Here is a 16,885-nt window from a genome sequence, read left to right as displayed (position 1 = left end):
CCCCCCGCTCTTTTCCCGGGTTTCAGCTATGGAACTTCTTACGTTTGTTTGTTTTATTTCTTAAATTTTTTATACACCGCTTGATTGTAAAGACAAACAAACAAAAATAACAGAGATTGACGTGGCCAGGAACAATATACTGTATAGTCCAGTTAATCGTACCTTCTGGGCGGTTCACACCTTAAAAGTCAACAAAATGCAAATACAGTAATCTGTCAACTCATGTAAAAGCTGCACCAGTAAATTGCTACCTGCTGTGTGGATTAAGCTTTGGTATTCTGTGGTAAAAGAATCTTTGGGTTTGTTATGTACTCCAGGTCTAAAACATGATACACTTGAATGCCCTTTTCATGCATTCTGGAACAGATACCTAATAGTATTAATACAGTAATGTGTTCTCCAATGTTCTCGAAGCTACAAACATGAACCTGACCAAACTGCGGGTGGCAGTGGAAGACAGGAGTGCCTGGCGTGCTCTGGTCCATGGGGTTACGAAGAGTCGGACACGACTGAACGACTAAACAACAACAACAACGTGTTCTCCAAAGAAGATACAAAATTAGGCAGTGCTGGCTTGGGCAAGCAACTCAGGTACAGTCATACCCGGGGTTAAAGTTGCTTCAGGTTGAGCATTTTTAGGTTACGCTCTGCAGCGACCCGGAAGTAACGGAAGGCGTTACTTCTGTGTTTCACCACTCGTGCATGTGCAGATGCTCAAAATGATGTCATGCGCATGTGCAGAAGCGGCAAATCGCGACCCGCGCAGACACGGGTTGCATTTTTCTCTGGATGCGAACGGGGTTCCAAAACGGATCCCGTTTGCATCCAGAGGTACCAGTGCAGTTTGGAGCAGCAATATTTCCCTGCCTCCATTGCTGCTCCAAATACAAATAGAAGGAAAGGGGTGGGTTTGTCAGTTTTTAATATTGTTCTAAATTTGTATTAATTTGGTGACAATTTTTTTAAAAAAGGAAAATCTAAAGTGTAGCAGTATTTTAGGTAGGGCACTAAAGTATCAAGGCAACTCCTGACTTCTTTTGCAAGGGATTCTGGAACACACCTTTCAGAACATTCATTATTCTTTGGAGTAAACCATTCACCTGGGTCAATTTAAAAACAAGCCCAACTATTGTGACCCAAGCAGAGTTCATCATGTAGAATTTCTGCTCTTCATTTGCTCAGATTTGTAAACTGGGTGTTCAAGAATTATGTTTACTTGTTCCATTATAAATAATAGGTACGGTGCAGTAGGAGTCTCCCAAGAACTATCAGCAGCCTTAACAAACCACAGTTCCCAGGATTATTTGGGGAAAGCCATCTCTACTTACAGTATGATACTGCTTTAAATGCATGGTATGGATATGGTCTTGGCCTCTTCCATGAAGTTGGACAAAAACTGGTCATTAGTTGTATTCTGCTATTCCAAAGAGACTCTTCAAGTGGCAGGCCTAAAATGATAACACTGGGCAACAATTTTTTACTTTTTGAATGTTGTCTAGATTTCTACAACTGATTTAGGGTATTTTTGCACTGCTGAATCAGGAAATGGCATCCGTTTCTCTCATCAGGTCAGGTTTTCTGTAAACTGAATGGTGGGCATTGATAAAGGTAAATACACATAAATTGCATGTTGCTTCACCATTTTTCAAACTTCAGGGCTTGAACTTCTGTTTCTTGGAACTCCTGGAATGCTCAGCAGCACGGAGGTCTCTCTTCAGAGTCCAACAGTAGTCAGCCATCATGACTGCGTCCCAGCGACCCTGATACCTGGTCTCCATCTCTTTCATGTCCTGATGGAATCTCCCCCCCTGCTCATCACTCATTGAACCCAGGTTCTCAGGAAACTGGTCCATATGTGAAAATAGGTAGTGCATCTTGACGCTCATGTTGCAGCCCAGGTTTCTGAAAGCAGTCAGCATGTTGTTGACAAGTTCTGCATAGTTTCTGGCCTTATTGTTGCCAAGAAAGTTCTTCACTACCAGAACAAATGCCTTCCACGCTTCCAGTTCCACTTTGTTCATTGAGTTTCCGAACTCTGGATCTCTGATGAGCTGACGGATCTGAGGACCATCAAAGATGCCAGCTTTCAACTTCTCCATGGTCAGTCCTGGAAAAGCCTGGCACAAGTAAATGAAGCAGTCACCATCCTTGTCCAGAGCCTTGGTGAACTGCTTGATTAAGCCGAGCTTGATGTGCAGCGGTGGGAAGAGTATTCTGTCTCTGTCCACCAGAGGGTCGTTGATGACGTTCCTTTCTTCGCAAAGCACCAATTCCTCCCGCACAGGCCAGTCCTTCTTCGTGTAATGCTGAGCATGGTCCCTACTATCCCACATGCACAGAAAACATGGGTACTTGGTGAAGTCAGACTGTTGTCCCAACAAAAAGTTCACCATCTTCAGGTCAACACAAATAAACCACTTATGCTGATCATAACCAATTTTCTCCAGCACATACTTCACCGCTTCATAGTTCTCCTTCAGTGTACTCGAGTGAGCCAGGGATATAGAGGCAAACTGGTTGCTGTTGTGCAGCAGAACACATTTCAGTGATCGCTTGCTGCTGTCAATGAACAGTCTCCAATCTTTGGGTTCGTACTGTGGCACTCCAAGCTTGAGCAGAAGCTGCGCAATATCTGCACAGTACACCAAGTCCTTCTCTTCCGAGAAAAAACGGAGGTACTCTTGATGCCTGTTGCGCAAGAAGCTGTACAAGCACTGTCAGAGAGGATGTTTTTTTCCTTCAAGCTGGATGCCAACAGTTCGTCAGAGTCCTTTGACAAGCTGAGGTCGCGAACTAGATCATTCAACTCCTTTTGGGAAAACGGATGTGGAGCATCATCTTCAAGAACCACTTCTTCTTCTTCATGTCCTTCAACACTGGAGGCATCTTCGTCACTAATGTCAGGAAGTTCTCCGAAGATAGACACTGGAATTTCATCACAATGAGCTACAGGACGACGTGCTGATTGAAGATCAGGATACTTCGTGGGGCGGCTGCCCCATTAACTTAGTTTTGATCCCCCAACTTTATGCTTTGCTGAACCAATTTATGGAAGATTTCGAGGTTTTATGACTTCAAACTGATCCCTTTTCAACATAATCACCCAGAACTATCAGACCAGAATACTTCTTGTCATTAAAATAATAATTTCCAATCAAAACAATTATTTGACAAGGCATTTTACCCCCACCAACTTCTTCTAAAATGCTCTACACAAGCGTACATGTGAACAAAAACGTAAAAAAAGACATGTGGCCATAGCTCAAAAACTTGACCTGATTGAGCAAAACCAATGTGATTTTTTGATTCAGCGCATCAGATTCATCCTAAATCAGCTGAAAAAACACAGACAACAAACTTGTTGTTGACCAGTGTAATCTGAGTGATTTCCTTATTTCACCAAATATATTTCCATCACAATTCTTACTCATGCACCTGCTTTGATACCCTTTCGGTATATGGCCCTGATTCCATGACATGTTGATAACTATAGCTGCACTGAATGTTCATGTGTAGATATTTTCACTGCAAAAGTGTGGCTTGGTTGCTGCTAGTCCATGGCTGATGGTTTTCCTGTTCCAATGCTTTGGCATAACTTTTGTGAGTGTGTGTAATTTTTCACAGTAATATGGTTCCAGAAGACTGAAGATTGAGTCATGAACATGATGCTGCCGTGAGGGCAGGAAGCTCCAGGTTAATTTTGAATTGGATTTGTGACATTGCCTAGTCTGAGTGGCTATATGGTAATGTCACAAAGCCAACGTAGAGTATAGACAATCCTCCCAACTGTTTCAACCACTTTGCATTGGCCATATCTGTAACAGAGAGACATTGAAAGATGGCACAAAGCCTAAATTATTAGGTTTATACAGTATAGGTCTGGTTTGGGGGAACTTTTTATGAGGGTCACCTTCCCTTTTGGGAGTGGGGGCATATGCCAATGGTGGGCAGGGTCAGAGACGAGTGTATGGAGTAATACATGTTATTTTTACCCTTTTTAAATACAGCAGGATGCTTTCCACCCCCATCGCTCTCTATCCACCATCCAGACACACTTGAGGTACCATCAGAATTCAAGAACATGCCACTGCCCAACAAAAGCACTCAAGGAAAGTGCAAAGCTAAGTCTGTGAGGGATATGGCTGGGAAGAGGATGTGGCATGGGGAGAATCTTGGGGGCTGGGGAAGAGGGTTGGAGGGTTGCATTTGCCCCCCTGATCTGATAACATTTATGGAGTATTTTCTAAGCATACATAAATATCCATCTGCTCATTAATTTTTAATTTTTCTGGTGAAATAGACTCTACTCTACTAAATTTTATGCCAGAATATTCTGCTAGACTACACCCATTTATCTGGGAGTAAACCCCATTGGATTAAATGGGAATTACCTCTGAGTAGAAATGTATAGGCTAACAATATTAGCCTATACATATAACCTCTTTAAGGTGCCACAAGAATGAATGAATTACTTTATTACGGTCACAGACCAGCATAAGCAAAACATCTAAATAGATAGCATAACAGTATCTCTAAGCGGATAATTATTAAATAAATGGGAGCAAGAACCAAACATAGATTAAAACATATACATAGAATATTTGATTAAGCATAGGTAATGGATGAGTAAAACTGATAAGAAAAATTAAAAGAGATCAGTTAAAAACAGCTGTATGGGGTGGGGCTTCAGAAGTGCGGATCTAACAATACGGGCTTTCAGTTTAGGACTGATTTGTAACATGGACCATCCTTCGACAAATATCTACCATGGCAGCGCAAAATCTGGAGACTAAATATGTGACTTCTGGGCTTTTGTCCTGTAGTAATAGGGAGATGTAGTGTTGTTCTGAATGCCCAGGGAATTTATATAGGATGGGCTGGATAAACCTAGCTCGAATGTCTATGTAATACAGTCATACCTTGGGTTACGAATGCTGCGGGTTGTGCGTTTTCAGGTTGTGGACCGTGCCAAACCTGGAAGTACCAGAACGGGCTACTTCTGGGTTTCGGTGCTCGCGCATGCGCAGAAGCGCCAAATCGCATCATGTGTGTGCGCAGATGCGGCACTTCAGGCTGCGAACGCCGCGGGTTGCGAACATGCCTCCCGCACGGATTATGTTCGCAACCAGACGTATGACTACTGGCAATGAAGAAGGGCATGTTCTATTGTTTCCTGCTGCCCAGAGCCACATGGGCATTTTCTCTTCTCATATGGTATCTTCCTATAACGGCCTTCCTGAACTGCTGAAGGGAGGGCCTGACAACAGGCCAAAGTGAGACCCCTTCATGGTTTTGGTATTTCAAGGTTAGCTATGTATTGCATTTGGGAAGTCGAGTATCTTCTAGTTTTGTTAAAATTTGGGGGGACCTGGCTAGGTCTACCTGTCATTCTATGTCTACCACACGCTGTTTAATAATGTTTTTTGCTTGTCGTGCCCCATGTTAAGTAAGATCTGTGGATTGAATCCTAGAGTTGTTATTATATTATCCGCTGCTCGTTTCCATAACAATTGGAAATTGTCTTTAATAGTCAGGGAAGCAAGGCCACTCGGAAGGGAGGCTAGTCTCAGCCAGTGATTAAGAATGGCGAGCCATACTCCGGCCTCAATTCTTATGAATTTAGTTTTGAGGCGTATTGTAGCGTTGGAGATATATTTAGGTACTTGTAGGACAGATCTTAAGAATTTGGATTGCACCAATTCTAATGGAGTGCAGTTGGCAAAGGGGCCTAATTGGGCACCATATAACAGTTGTGCAATCGATTTGGCCTCAAACAATTAGAGGGCTGCCAGTACATAGTGTCCACCTTTGGACCTAAGGTACCTAAGAATGGTGTTAGCACTTCTCTGAGCATTCCCTGCAATGTAGATGCCATGGATTTTTCTACTTCCCGATGAGTGAAGGGCTATACCCAGGTATTTAAAGCAGGTGACCTGCTTGATCTTATGACCGTCAATGTACCATACACGTAATTTAGGCCTTTTGGCAAAGACCATGATTTTGGTTTTCTGATAATTAAGGTTCAATTGGCTCTCTTTGCAACATGCAGTAAGTGTTTTCATGGCTCTTTTGGTGTTCTATTGGTCTATTGGTGTTCTAGAGAGGATTGCAGCAGCATCTGCATATGGCAGCACTGAAATATGATTTCCTGCAAGTTTTGGAGGATGGAAATTAATACTGCGGAGATAAGGGATCATTTGTATAATAATTGAACAAAGATGGGGTCAGTATGCATCCTTGTTTGACTTCTTTCTCGGTTTCTTTTGCATTAGATAAGTGGCCCTGGGAGGTACAACCCACCTTTAATGAAGTCCCTTCATGTAACATGCGTATTAGGTATAGCGTCTATCTATTGTGGAGGTCTCCAGTTTTCCCCATAACTATTCTGGAAATAGAGTCAAAGGCTGCTCTGAAGTTAATGAAGGCCACATAAAGAGAAGCAATATTACTAGATGAGTACTTCTCTATTAGATGGTGAAGAACTAAACATTGGTCGATGGTCGAACGGCCTTCTCGAAATCCCACTTGCTCATCTGCAAGGATGTTTTCTTGTTGTAGCCAGTCTTGCGTACAGTTTGCTTATTATGTTAAGAAGACTGAGTGGTCTGTAGTTGGCAGGATCATCTTTTTGCCTTTTTAATATGTTGGGACAATGATTGAAAGCCCCCAGTCTTCAGGAATATATCCATAGGTGTCTAAGCTGGTGAAAAATGAGGCTAAAATCAGGGCCCAAAAGACCAAATTATTTGTAATAGCCTCTGTGGGTATTAAATCTGCACTTGGGGCTTTCCCCTGTTTCAGTTGGGCTACCAGACTCTCAATCTCTAATGTTGTTACAGGGGCCCATTTTGGGAGGTCCAGAATACTTTCAGGGATTTGGCCTCTCCCCACTGCTCTGTCCTTGTAAAGTTCTCTAAAATGTGACTCCCAAGTCCTTGGCGTTATATAGGGTTCTTCCATTAGTGTTTGTTTGGTTGGGAGAACATTATAGCATTCCAGAAGATGGCAAGGTGCCGCAAGGCTTCTTGTTTGTTTTGCAAACTCTGTAGTTGGAACTATAATTCACTATAGTTTTAAATATGCATCCAGATATTAAAACAAAAATTAAAAGGCATTGCTGAGACAAATTAAAATGATAAACCTTTCACAAGATTCATGTAGCAGTTCATTATGTGTTTTCTTGCCTGGCTGAAGCATACACCAGTTTCCCCTTTTTAAGGATACAAAATATTAAGAAAAGAAAGAGCCCTCAAACATCAGAGAATTCAGTTTATTGAAGTCCAAATTTACAACTGAAGTTTTACAACTTTTTCCCAAAACAAAAGCTACTTTTGAATTTAGGAAGAATAAATGTCCTTTTTCAATAATGTACAGTCTATATAGTTTTTTTAAATAAGTTAATATCTTTGAAAAAAGAGCAATATGTTCCTTTTATAATGTTGCAGTGCAACTTACAACTTACAAGTCTGTGCAATGTACCATGAGGTATATGCCCAGTGAGCAACACACAGTGAAATTTTTCCATTCATAAAGTTTCATTGTAGACACGCAAAAAGTTAACAAGTTATCTGTGGTAGAAAAAAAAATTGCAGCCAAGTACATTAATTCTAAAAAAGGAAAACAAAGGAAAACAAACATTCATAGCCTATATAAACCAGTGGATCACTTTCCAACATAAGACAAGTATAAAATTAAAAAGACTTTGGTGAAACTGAAAAACACACATACAGACACATAAAGAAACCTGTATTATCCAGGGGTTGAAATTTAGTTTTACCTATCTGAGGCTGCAATCCTGTACCCACTTACCTGGGAATAAGCCCCAATGAAATCAATGGGACTTACATTTGAGGAGAAATGTATAGGATTGCGCTGTAAGTCCATTTTCCATGTGCATCCATGAAAATGAAGGCTCTTGACTGCTAAGGGATGAAAGTAGAGGCAGCCCATGAGAGAGACCTCCCTCATCACAAGTAAAGATGAAGGATATGTTCTGAAGTTTTCAAACAACAAGGCAAAACATATGAATGGGATCTTCCCTGGTTAATGATTTAACATCACATTTTGGTTTTCTTTCATGGCTAAATTAGGAAAATTACAATAGGTTGGAGTTAAAAATAATAGCTACAATATAGGTGTACAGTTGCTTAAAGCTTTCACTTTTCAAGCTCCTATGCAGGAGGGTTCCCGCAATATAACATTTTTCTTTCTCTATCACAGAAAATATTTCTAGATGACAGACTCTTAGAAATAATCAAGCACAACATAAAGTATGATAAATAACAGTTCTGCCTCTAATATATATATATATATATTTCCTTATATATACATATTATTGTGTAAACAAAAATGCTCCTAAGACTGGTTCTCCATGATTTTTTTTTAAAGAATACAAGGCGCTAGAGATTTTTTGTTGTTTGAAAACAGTCCAAGTGAAAGTTTGGTATATAACCTCCTATTGCTACAGAAATAGTTAAGAATGTTCATATTTACAAAAGAAAGACCATGGTGAGACCCCATAGCATAGTCAGTCACAGATGCTGACTTTTAACTTAGCAGATTTTTCAAAATACACTTATTTGACCTCTTTTTGGCAGGAGAGTGGTTTTACAGAGAGTTGAAGGTGGTTTGAAAAGCTTGGTGTTTATACTAAACAGCATCATTCCAAAGCCCCTGAAAACAGTTTGGAGGATTGTGAGCAAGTGTAGTATGTGTGTGCTCCTTCCTATTTGTTTTTCCTGTCTCTTGCCAGTCATGATTTCTTATCTCCTGTTTGAACCAAACCACGGGCAGGCATAGGCAAACTCCGGCCCTCCAGCTGTTTGGGACTACAACTGCCACCATCCCTAACCACTGGTCCTGTTAGCTAGGGATGATGGGAATTGTAGTCCCAAACATCTGGCAGGCCAGAGTTTGCCTATGCCTGGTTTACAGCAACATCCAAAGTAGCAAGGTGAGGTTTTAACAATCTGATTCCTCCCATTACCTCTGACTATTGACCATGTTTATGGGAGTTGGGAGTCCAACAAATTCCCCACTCCTGCTGCTGTTAAACTACCATTTACCAATCTGGGTATCACAGCAGCAAACTGTAGCTTGATTCATAGAGAAAGCAAGAAAGTAGTCCTGAAGAGGAGTCCTGTAAAGAAATAGTTTAGAGCAGACGTAGCCAACATTACGTCCAATGATCAGGGAAGGTGGCAACTGTAGTCCAACAGCATCTAGAGGGCACATGCTGGCCACCCTAGTTTAAAGGATTGTCAGAATCTGGCTATTGATTGTGTAGTCTTGATCCACATTGGTGTTTTCAATCCTTTAAGTGGTTTATCAATTGCATTCTACAGTGGTACCTTGGTTTACAACCATTATCCTTTCCGGAGGTCCGGTTGTAAACCAAAACAGATTGTAACCCAAGGTGCGCTTTTACCAATGGGGCCTCCCCCCAAAAATGGGTTGTAATCCAAAAAAAATGGGTTGTAATCGAAAAAAATGGGTTGTAATAAAAAAAATGGGTTGTAATAAAAAAAAGGGACACGTACTTCCAGGTTTGACATGGTTGTAATCCAAAGCGGTTGCAAACCAAGGTACCACTGTATATAGCAACCTGGCAAGAGTAATTATCTCATCCATGCTTGCAAAGCCTTTTTTTTCAGCCAAGGGAAGATTGGGTCCTATTTGGCCCAAGATTCCTGTCTCTTGCCACCTTCAACTCTCTTCAAAACCCTCATGTCCATCTCTAGTCTGAGATTTCTTTTAACAGTACAGCTTGAAAACCAGCCATGTAGTACTAGTGCTTTGCTACTTCAACCCCTGAATATACAAAATAATAATAAATTACTACAGCCTACTTCACAGTTTATATGCAGGTAAAGTGCAAGCCATAGTACAAGGGTGTCATACATTTTCTACATGTAAGCATTTTTCTTTTTTTCTTTTTTTTTAAAGGCTCTCTATTTGTACAAGTCTTGTTATCTACTTAGTAAATTAGGCAAGAGTCACCTATGGCCCAGCAAATTAATGGTGTTGACAACAATATTTTTGTTGTAGTACAGTTTCAGTGTCACATATTATAAAGATTCTTCATACGAGTGCAGATGGGTCTCTCCTGCCCAGTTTCCCAGCTCCTTTCAAGTCACATCTGCAGGACAAATTTAAATCAGTTTCAAACCAGCTCAAGTGGTATGGCTCCCTTCCAAAGAGCACAAACCATTATAGTTCTGCAGGCGCATCCGCAACGGTTAAAGAAAGGACACTCCTTACAAAAGTGTAGTTTACAGGATTCTTTGGAGAAAGCCAGGGCACTCAAACTGATTTGAAATCAGCTGCAGAGTGATTTATAACTGAGACCCTAACTGAAATGCTTCAGGTTTCTTTGCTTCAGTATATGTAATAATTCACTAATTTGAGGGGCAGAGTTCCTTGGTTGCTTCCAACACAGCAACAAAGCACCCTACCTAATCTTTTCAATATAAATCTTTACCATCAACTAGTACGCCACATACTACATAGGTAGTGGCATTATTGCACACAACATAGTGCTTTAGTTACTTAACTTCATGCAAAGTGAGTGCATTTTTCAGCTTAAAAAAATAGTTATTTTTGATTTCACGTTTGCCTGAACTAAAGTGATATCTATCAGGAAGTCCTCCAGTGCAAGACCCTTTGATATAAGCTATGCAGTAGAGCACAGCAGGGCCTAGCAGTGTATGTCTGATGAATATTAAATAGCATGCTGTTGCATCCAGACTAAGGCTGCATTCCAAACCTCCCCCTCCAGTGGGGCTGTATGGAGTGGCAGGCCCACCACTGCACGGCAGACGTGGCAGAAGAGCAATCAGGCGCCATCCTGTCACATGAAGGCAATGAAATCGGTTTGGGAGCCAACTGGCTGAGCACCACCCTTGGAACTCCCATTCAGTGGCTTCCTGCTGGCTGCTGACCAAGGAGCGGGGTGATCCTGCCAGTGATTCCCCCTCCTGCCTGCATGTTTGGCAGCTTGCGGGAGGCCAGATTAATCAGGAGAGCTGGACAGAGGGACACCTCTGCTCATTCCAACCACCTCTGCCCAGCTTGGCATAATGGGGAAGGGACTAGATTGTTCTGCCCATTAGCTGCACTTAGTTTCCATCAAAATCAATGGGATGTAAGTCATGAGAAATTTGTCCCTTTCAATGGGAACTAAGTACAGCAAGTGTAAATAAGGCTGCAATCCTATAAACACATACCTAGAAATATGCCTCATTGAGCTCAGTGGGGCTTAATTCTGGGATGTCATAGACAGAACTGTGTAGCTAGTGCACTAAATGTAATTGGATACAACTCATGGTCTCTTTAAGAAGTAAACTTATGATCTTCTACATCCTTTCAAAAGTGTGATCAACTTATTTCTACAAAATAACATTTCTTTAAAAACAACAACACCCCAGGGTTTATTTTCTTTCTTTTAAATGTCATTCATTTTATTTCAGGGAAATTAAATTTAGATTTAAGTGTGTATACAATATATCCTATACAAATGAACCCCCACCTTGAAACTGAAGTATTTTATTTTTATTTGTTAAATGAAGGCTGTTAAAAGGAAGAGAAATTGCTAAGGCAGGCAGGATGTCTAGAAATGTACTAAATCAAAGAAATCAGATACATCCAAATCTGGCAATTAGACCTATAAAAGGCTAGATTTAACAACCATGATTAGTTAGGAGGACTGACAATGAAATTGTCAAGTGGTTCTTGTAGAATTTTGAAAGATTCAGAAGGAGGCTTTGAGAGACCCCACCGTAAGGGGTAAAGTCATCCAACCTTCATCCTTGGGATTCACCAAAACTGACTACCTTCAGTTTTGCAAATACTGGTACTACCATCTGCAGTTTTAAGCTTCCGTACATTGCTCTGAAAGCTGGGCATTTTCCCTAGAACAAAAGCCAGTAAACCCAGGAAGTCAGCATCTTTGGGAAATATATTTGTTAAGGAACTGGATTCTAAAGCCAGTTTCATAAAAACAACAAACCATGTTTTTTGTAGTCCGACAGCAAGTGTTGTACCTTTGTTTACTCCCCCCCCCCCACTACATGGTGTTTCTCTTGTAGGTTATTAAACCACTTGCCTGGTCTATCTGAACTGGAAAACTGTGGTTTAACCCCAGCCTTCCAACCAGGAGGGGTTGGGAAGTTTTGACTTTCACTTTCAATTAACAGCAGTTTATAGTTATATTTGAACTCTTACTCTTATTGAAAGAAGTCAGCTTGAAGTTGACTTGTTTTAGTAAATAATAGTTAAGACTAACCACAGTTTATCTCAGAGCTCAGACATAACAGTAAACTACATTAGGCAAAAAAGAGGAACCAAAGCTAAGCTTCTGTTCACCTGCTTGCCTCCATGTTGAAGAGGAGAGGGGGGAAGTGGCAAGCCCATATATTGGGTTCAATAAGTGTTACTGATAACTTGATGTCAGCGAGTATTGATAAGGCTGCTTTCTAGTAGCGTGTTCCTGGTGCCCAACAAGATGTATTGATACATGTGCGGGTATTGATACATGCCAATGTATGCAGCACAGGATAACATGCATAGAAGAAAAAGCATGGGTGACAGGTGGATGTGTAGATTCAGCATAATTTAGATTTATTAGGGTTACAGGGCCATCTTCAGCCTAATCTGTTCAACAAATCCAGTGTGCAATAGCTACTGCTGAAGGGGATGGATGATGTTTTACTGCAGGCTATCATAGCTGCCAGCTCCAGCACCGCAGAGCTTGCAACTAGAACACTCTCTATTCCCCTGGGCAACTGCAAGTGGGATTAATATTTGTTGCCTTATTGCTTCCTGCCATATGTGAGGTAAATATAAAATGCAGCCTCCTTTGGGTCCTAGCTTCCTACTGCCATTCTAGCTCTAATTAAGATTACTCTGGCTCTCACCATCAGGTAGGTCATTGCTGGTTATCCTGTAAATTTGGGAAAGGATGTGCATCCATGGATGGTATAGTACCAGTTTGAAGGGGCCCTGAGCAAAATGCCCTCACTGAGCCCTGGTGGGTTTAGCTGGCAGCATTGTAGGAGCAGGGCTCTGAGCAGTACTGAGTGGCTGCTATTTAAATTACTCACAATGCCCCAGAGTTATACTTAGTTGTGTGGCATTGTAGTGAAATTAAAATAGCACCAGAATGGGGGTGGGTGGCTTCTGGGCAAGCATCTGTGGTGTGCCCTACTGGGTGGCCCAGCAGCTGCCCGAGGATTTTGGGTTCTGATGGCAGGCTTTAAGATATGTATGCAACTAGTGATGAGGAGGGGGAAATGAATACAGGAGATTTAAAGGCAAATGTATGAGATTTGACATTGCACTTACTAGCTCTGGAACAGCTTTAGCTGGTGAAAACAACCAGTGGTCTTTGTAAAGCCCTACACATTCAAAGGGAGGAATGCTATGGTTTCAGTGGTATGGCATCTGCTTTGCATGCAGAAGGTCCCAGGTTCAATTTCTGGCATTGGGAAAGATGAGACCATGGAGAGCTGCTGCCAGTCAGTGTGGACAATACTGAGCTGGATGGACCAATGGACCTGACTCAAATATAAGGCAGCTTCCTATGTTCCTACTGTGGCCCCTTTGTTATCTGGGACTTGCACAATTCCCAGTCTTTAAACACACACACACACACACACACACACACACACACAGATACCTGCAGCACAAGGAGGCAAATGCAAATATTGCCATCAAAGCAACAAAACAAGCTCTCTAATGATGAATTCGTTGAGCTCAGACCCCCTGGAGAAAATAAAGAGATGTCTGCTGTCGACCTACAAAAAGCCTTGCTCCATTTCATGGAGCCCCAGGAAAGCAGAGCCACTGCCAAGAAAGTGAGGTATATTCTTTGGTTAAAAATAGTACTGGCAGCAAGCCTGGATAAAGACAATTAGGGATGGATTTAGACATTTGTTTGCTGATAAGCTCATTTGGGGTAACATTTCTTCTTCCCCAATGGCAAGAGGGTGTCTCTGTCTGGGCATGCCGAAGACTATTCCCAAAGAGAGACTGCCACTGTGTGTTCGATGTTTCAGACAATCTATCTTGTGTTTTTTTCAAGGTATTTTTTATGGGAATAGGATGCTGAAACCCTAGAGCAAAAGTGGTGAATCTCAGGCTCAGGGGTCACACTATGAGTGTTTTGGCCTGGCTGCAATGTCCTAGAACTCTGATAATGCCTCTACCTTGCCTGGATAGAACATATGAAGAAATGTGTGTAGAAATTAGTATACAAAGGTAAAATCCATATATGTTTCTTTCCCTACTTTTTCACCTGGCTCCACCCATCACTGACATGTGGCCCCTGGAAAGGTGCCCGGAAGGAATGTGGCCCTTGGGCAGAGCAAGATTTCTCACCTGCCCTAGAGAGTGACAAGCTTGGACTACTGCTTCAATGCCACAAATGGGCAGAGCAGGAAAACTGGGATTCCAGCTATCACTGGTTGAGCTGGAATCCTGCTAGTCAGGGGCAGAGCAGTTGTAAGGTGTTGGTGAGGAAACGAGAGAGACAGCAAGGTTTAGGAAAGGTGCTGCAGCTTAAGGGCACATTCAGACCACATATTTAAAGCCCCATTATACCACTTTAAACCACCAGGGCTTCTTTCTGGGAGCTGTAGTTTGTTAAGGGTACTGGGAATCATTGGCCCTCACAGAGCTACAATTCTCAGTGTGGTTTAACAACCAAGCCCACTTCCTAGGGAACTCTGAAAAGGGACATTAGCAATGGACAAGCTGCCTTTGAAGGAAACCCTCTATGATTGATCTTCTCATTGAGGAATTCCCCACAGGCCACCTAGAAACCCAAGATGGGAAGCAACTGTGTACTGTACAGCAGGTGTAGGTAGACCTCAGGTTTACAGGACCTTCTTAGTGCTTTTAATAGAACCTTAAGCTGCACCAGCTGGAGCCACATGCTCAGGTTGGTGTCAGTGATCTATTGCAGTGCATGAACCACACATTTCGATAACCTGCACACACTTACACAAGTTACATTTGAGTTACTACAAAGCAGATATTCTAACTAATATGCAGATTGTGCATATGTGCGTGCAAGCCTTTTTCTGTTGCCATTGTTGAGTAGTTGGTAAACCCTTGCAGATCTACTACAAATCTCCCAGAGATTTACCAGTAGATGCCAATCTATTTTCTGTCCGCGAAAAACAGAATTTCACTTTACAGGATGCAATATGCAGCTTATAGCTAGCAGTGGCAGGGCTTGGTGGAGTGGCAAAGGAGGAAGGGAAAGGAGAATGTTAGCCGCTTTGAGACTCCTTAAAGGGAGTGAAAGGTGGGATATCAAATCCAAACTCTTCTTCTTCTTCTATAGTTTCACCATTTGCACCAGCCAAAGTAGAAGGGGAGGAGAGGAAAACTGACCCTTTGTTACACTAGCTTCCAGGCTAGCACAGCAAAGAGGCCTCGATCAGAGCTGTTGCCATCATGTGACAACCGTGGGAATGGTCCAGGATCTAGTGAACATTGTGCTAGTCCAGAAGTGCCCTATTTCCAATGGCTACCACAAGCAGTAACGTCTGCTCTATCAGCATTTGGCCAGGCACACAGGGATGTTCCTTGAGGCTCACACACTGGTGGATGCCAGCAGAACCAAGCAGAGCTGGGCGAAGGGATATCTCCACCTCATCAAAAAAACCAAAACAAAACCCCAACATGTTGGCTTGGGATTTCTGTTAACTCATGACCTCACTTGATTGGGCAGCCTTCTAGCTGAGTTCAGTTATGATTCTATAACCTTCCTTTCCTTCCTTCCTTCCTTCCTTCCTTCCTTCCTTCCTTCCTTCCTATTATACCAGTTTAGTTCTCAAAGTGGCTTTTCACATCTGATGATATTACTTTCTTCCAACTTGTCTCTGATTTCAGGGGCCGGGGCCTAGTAAATCACTGTTCCTATTCTTGACATTCAGGGAAGCATGATTAAATTTCTGATTGCTAGACTTGGCAATATATGTTTGTGGGATAGATCAAGCAATTAAGATTGGTACCATGGCAGGCAACAATGTTAGCCACCAACCCACTTGAAACCTGATGAAAATCCGCCCCCCCACCTGCTGTTTGCATTAGAATGAAAGATCCCCTTAATGCCAACCTTCCTCCATGTGCAAATAGCAACACTGGTGTGTGTGTGTGTCAGGATTATGGCAGGGAGTGAAAAGGATAAAATTCGCCTTCTGGTGGCAGCTATTTACACTTTAAAAAAATCCATATCTGCTAAATGCCAAAATGCTAGCAAGTTTGGCCCCAGCAAGCTTGGAGTAATAAGCAGGTGCATTTTCTTTCTAGTGCATAGGCAGGTAAGTGCTCACGCTTGAGCACTAAAAGGCCCCATACAGGGCACAGCTTTCAGGTTCACAAGCCACATCTGGTTAAATCAATTTTGAATTGGCAATAGCATATTGTAGGACAAGGAGTAGCTTCCTAGTGGCACAGCAATAAAACTGCTAGCCCAACCATTTGTAAAGCAAAGCAGGGTCTGTTACGGTTTCAAATTTGATGGGGAACCATGTGTTCAGATTCCTGCACTGTAGGAGGTTGGGCTTAGATTACCCGTGGGATCCCTTCCAACGCTATGGTTCCTCCAAGTATACCCTTTTTAAAGCATATTTTTAAAACACCCTCCTTCATTCACATTAATGGAGCACTCTACAGAATAAATGAAGACAGAATACAGCAAAAAGAAAGCAAAGAGAAAGAGAGTGGAGAGCTCAGCCAGGTGCCATTGTACCAGGGGGTGGTCTATGCATATGTATATCTCACAGAAGATGGTGTCATTTTGAGGAAGGAGACTGGACTGTGCTACTTCAGGCTACACATAGAGGACCAACAAGAATATTTAACCCCCTTCAACCAA

General features: G+C 42.0%; 1 protein-coding gene and 1 long non-coding RNA gene across 2 annotated transcripts; both read right to left on the bottom strand.

The window, feature by feature from the left end:
* Positions 1–1,145: 1,145 nt before the first annotated feature.
* LOC310669601 (uncharacterized protein) lies at positions 1,146–3,108 on the bottom strand. The gene is made up of 2 exons (XM_083423978.1): positions 2,982–3,108; positions 1,146–2,594 (listed from the first exon to the last, which is right to left on the bottom strand). Exons 1-2 carry the CDS (start codon positions 3,000–3,002, stop codon positions 1,653–1,655), a joined length of 963 nt encoding a protein of 320 aa, XP_083280104.1. The 5' UTR covers positions 3,003–3,108; the 3' UTR covers positions 1,146–1,652.
* A 4,148-nt stretch (positions 3,109–7,256) lies between these two features.
* LOC310669775 lies at positions 7,257–9,171 on the bottom strand. Its single transcript, XR_014507377.1, has 2 exons — positions 8,939–9,171; positions 7,257–8,804 (listed from the first exon to the last, which is right to left on the bottom strand). It is a non-coding gene; the product is annotated as an uncharacterized lncRNA (long non-coding RNA).
* Between the last annotated feature and the right edge of the window lie 7,714 nt (positions 9,172–16,885).

Source organism: Podarcis tiliguerta (assembly GCF_965153285.1).
Source record: "Podarcis tiliguerta genome assembly, chromosome: Z".
NCBI lineage: Eukaryota > Metazoa > Chordata > Lepidosauria > Squamata > Lacertidae > Podarcis > Podarcis tiliguerta.
This window is presented reverse-complemented; position numbering and strand designations above follow the sequence as displayed.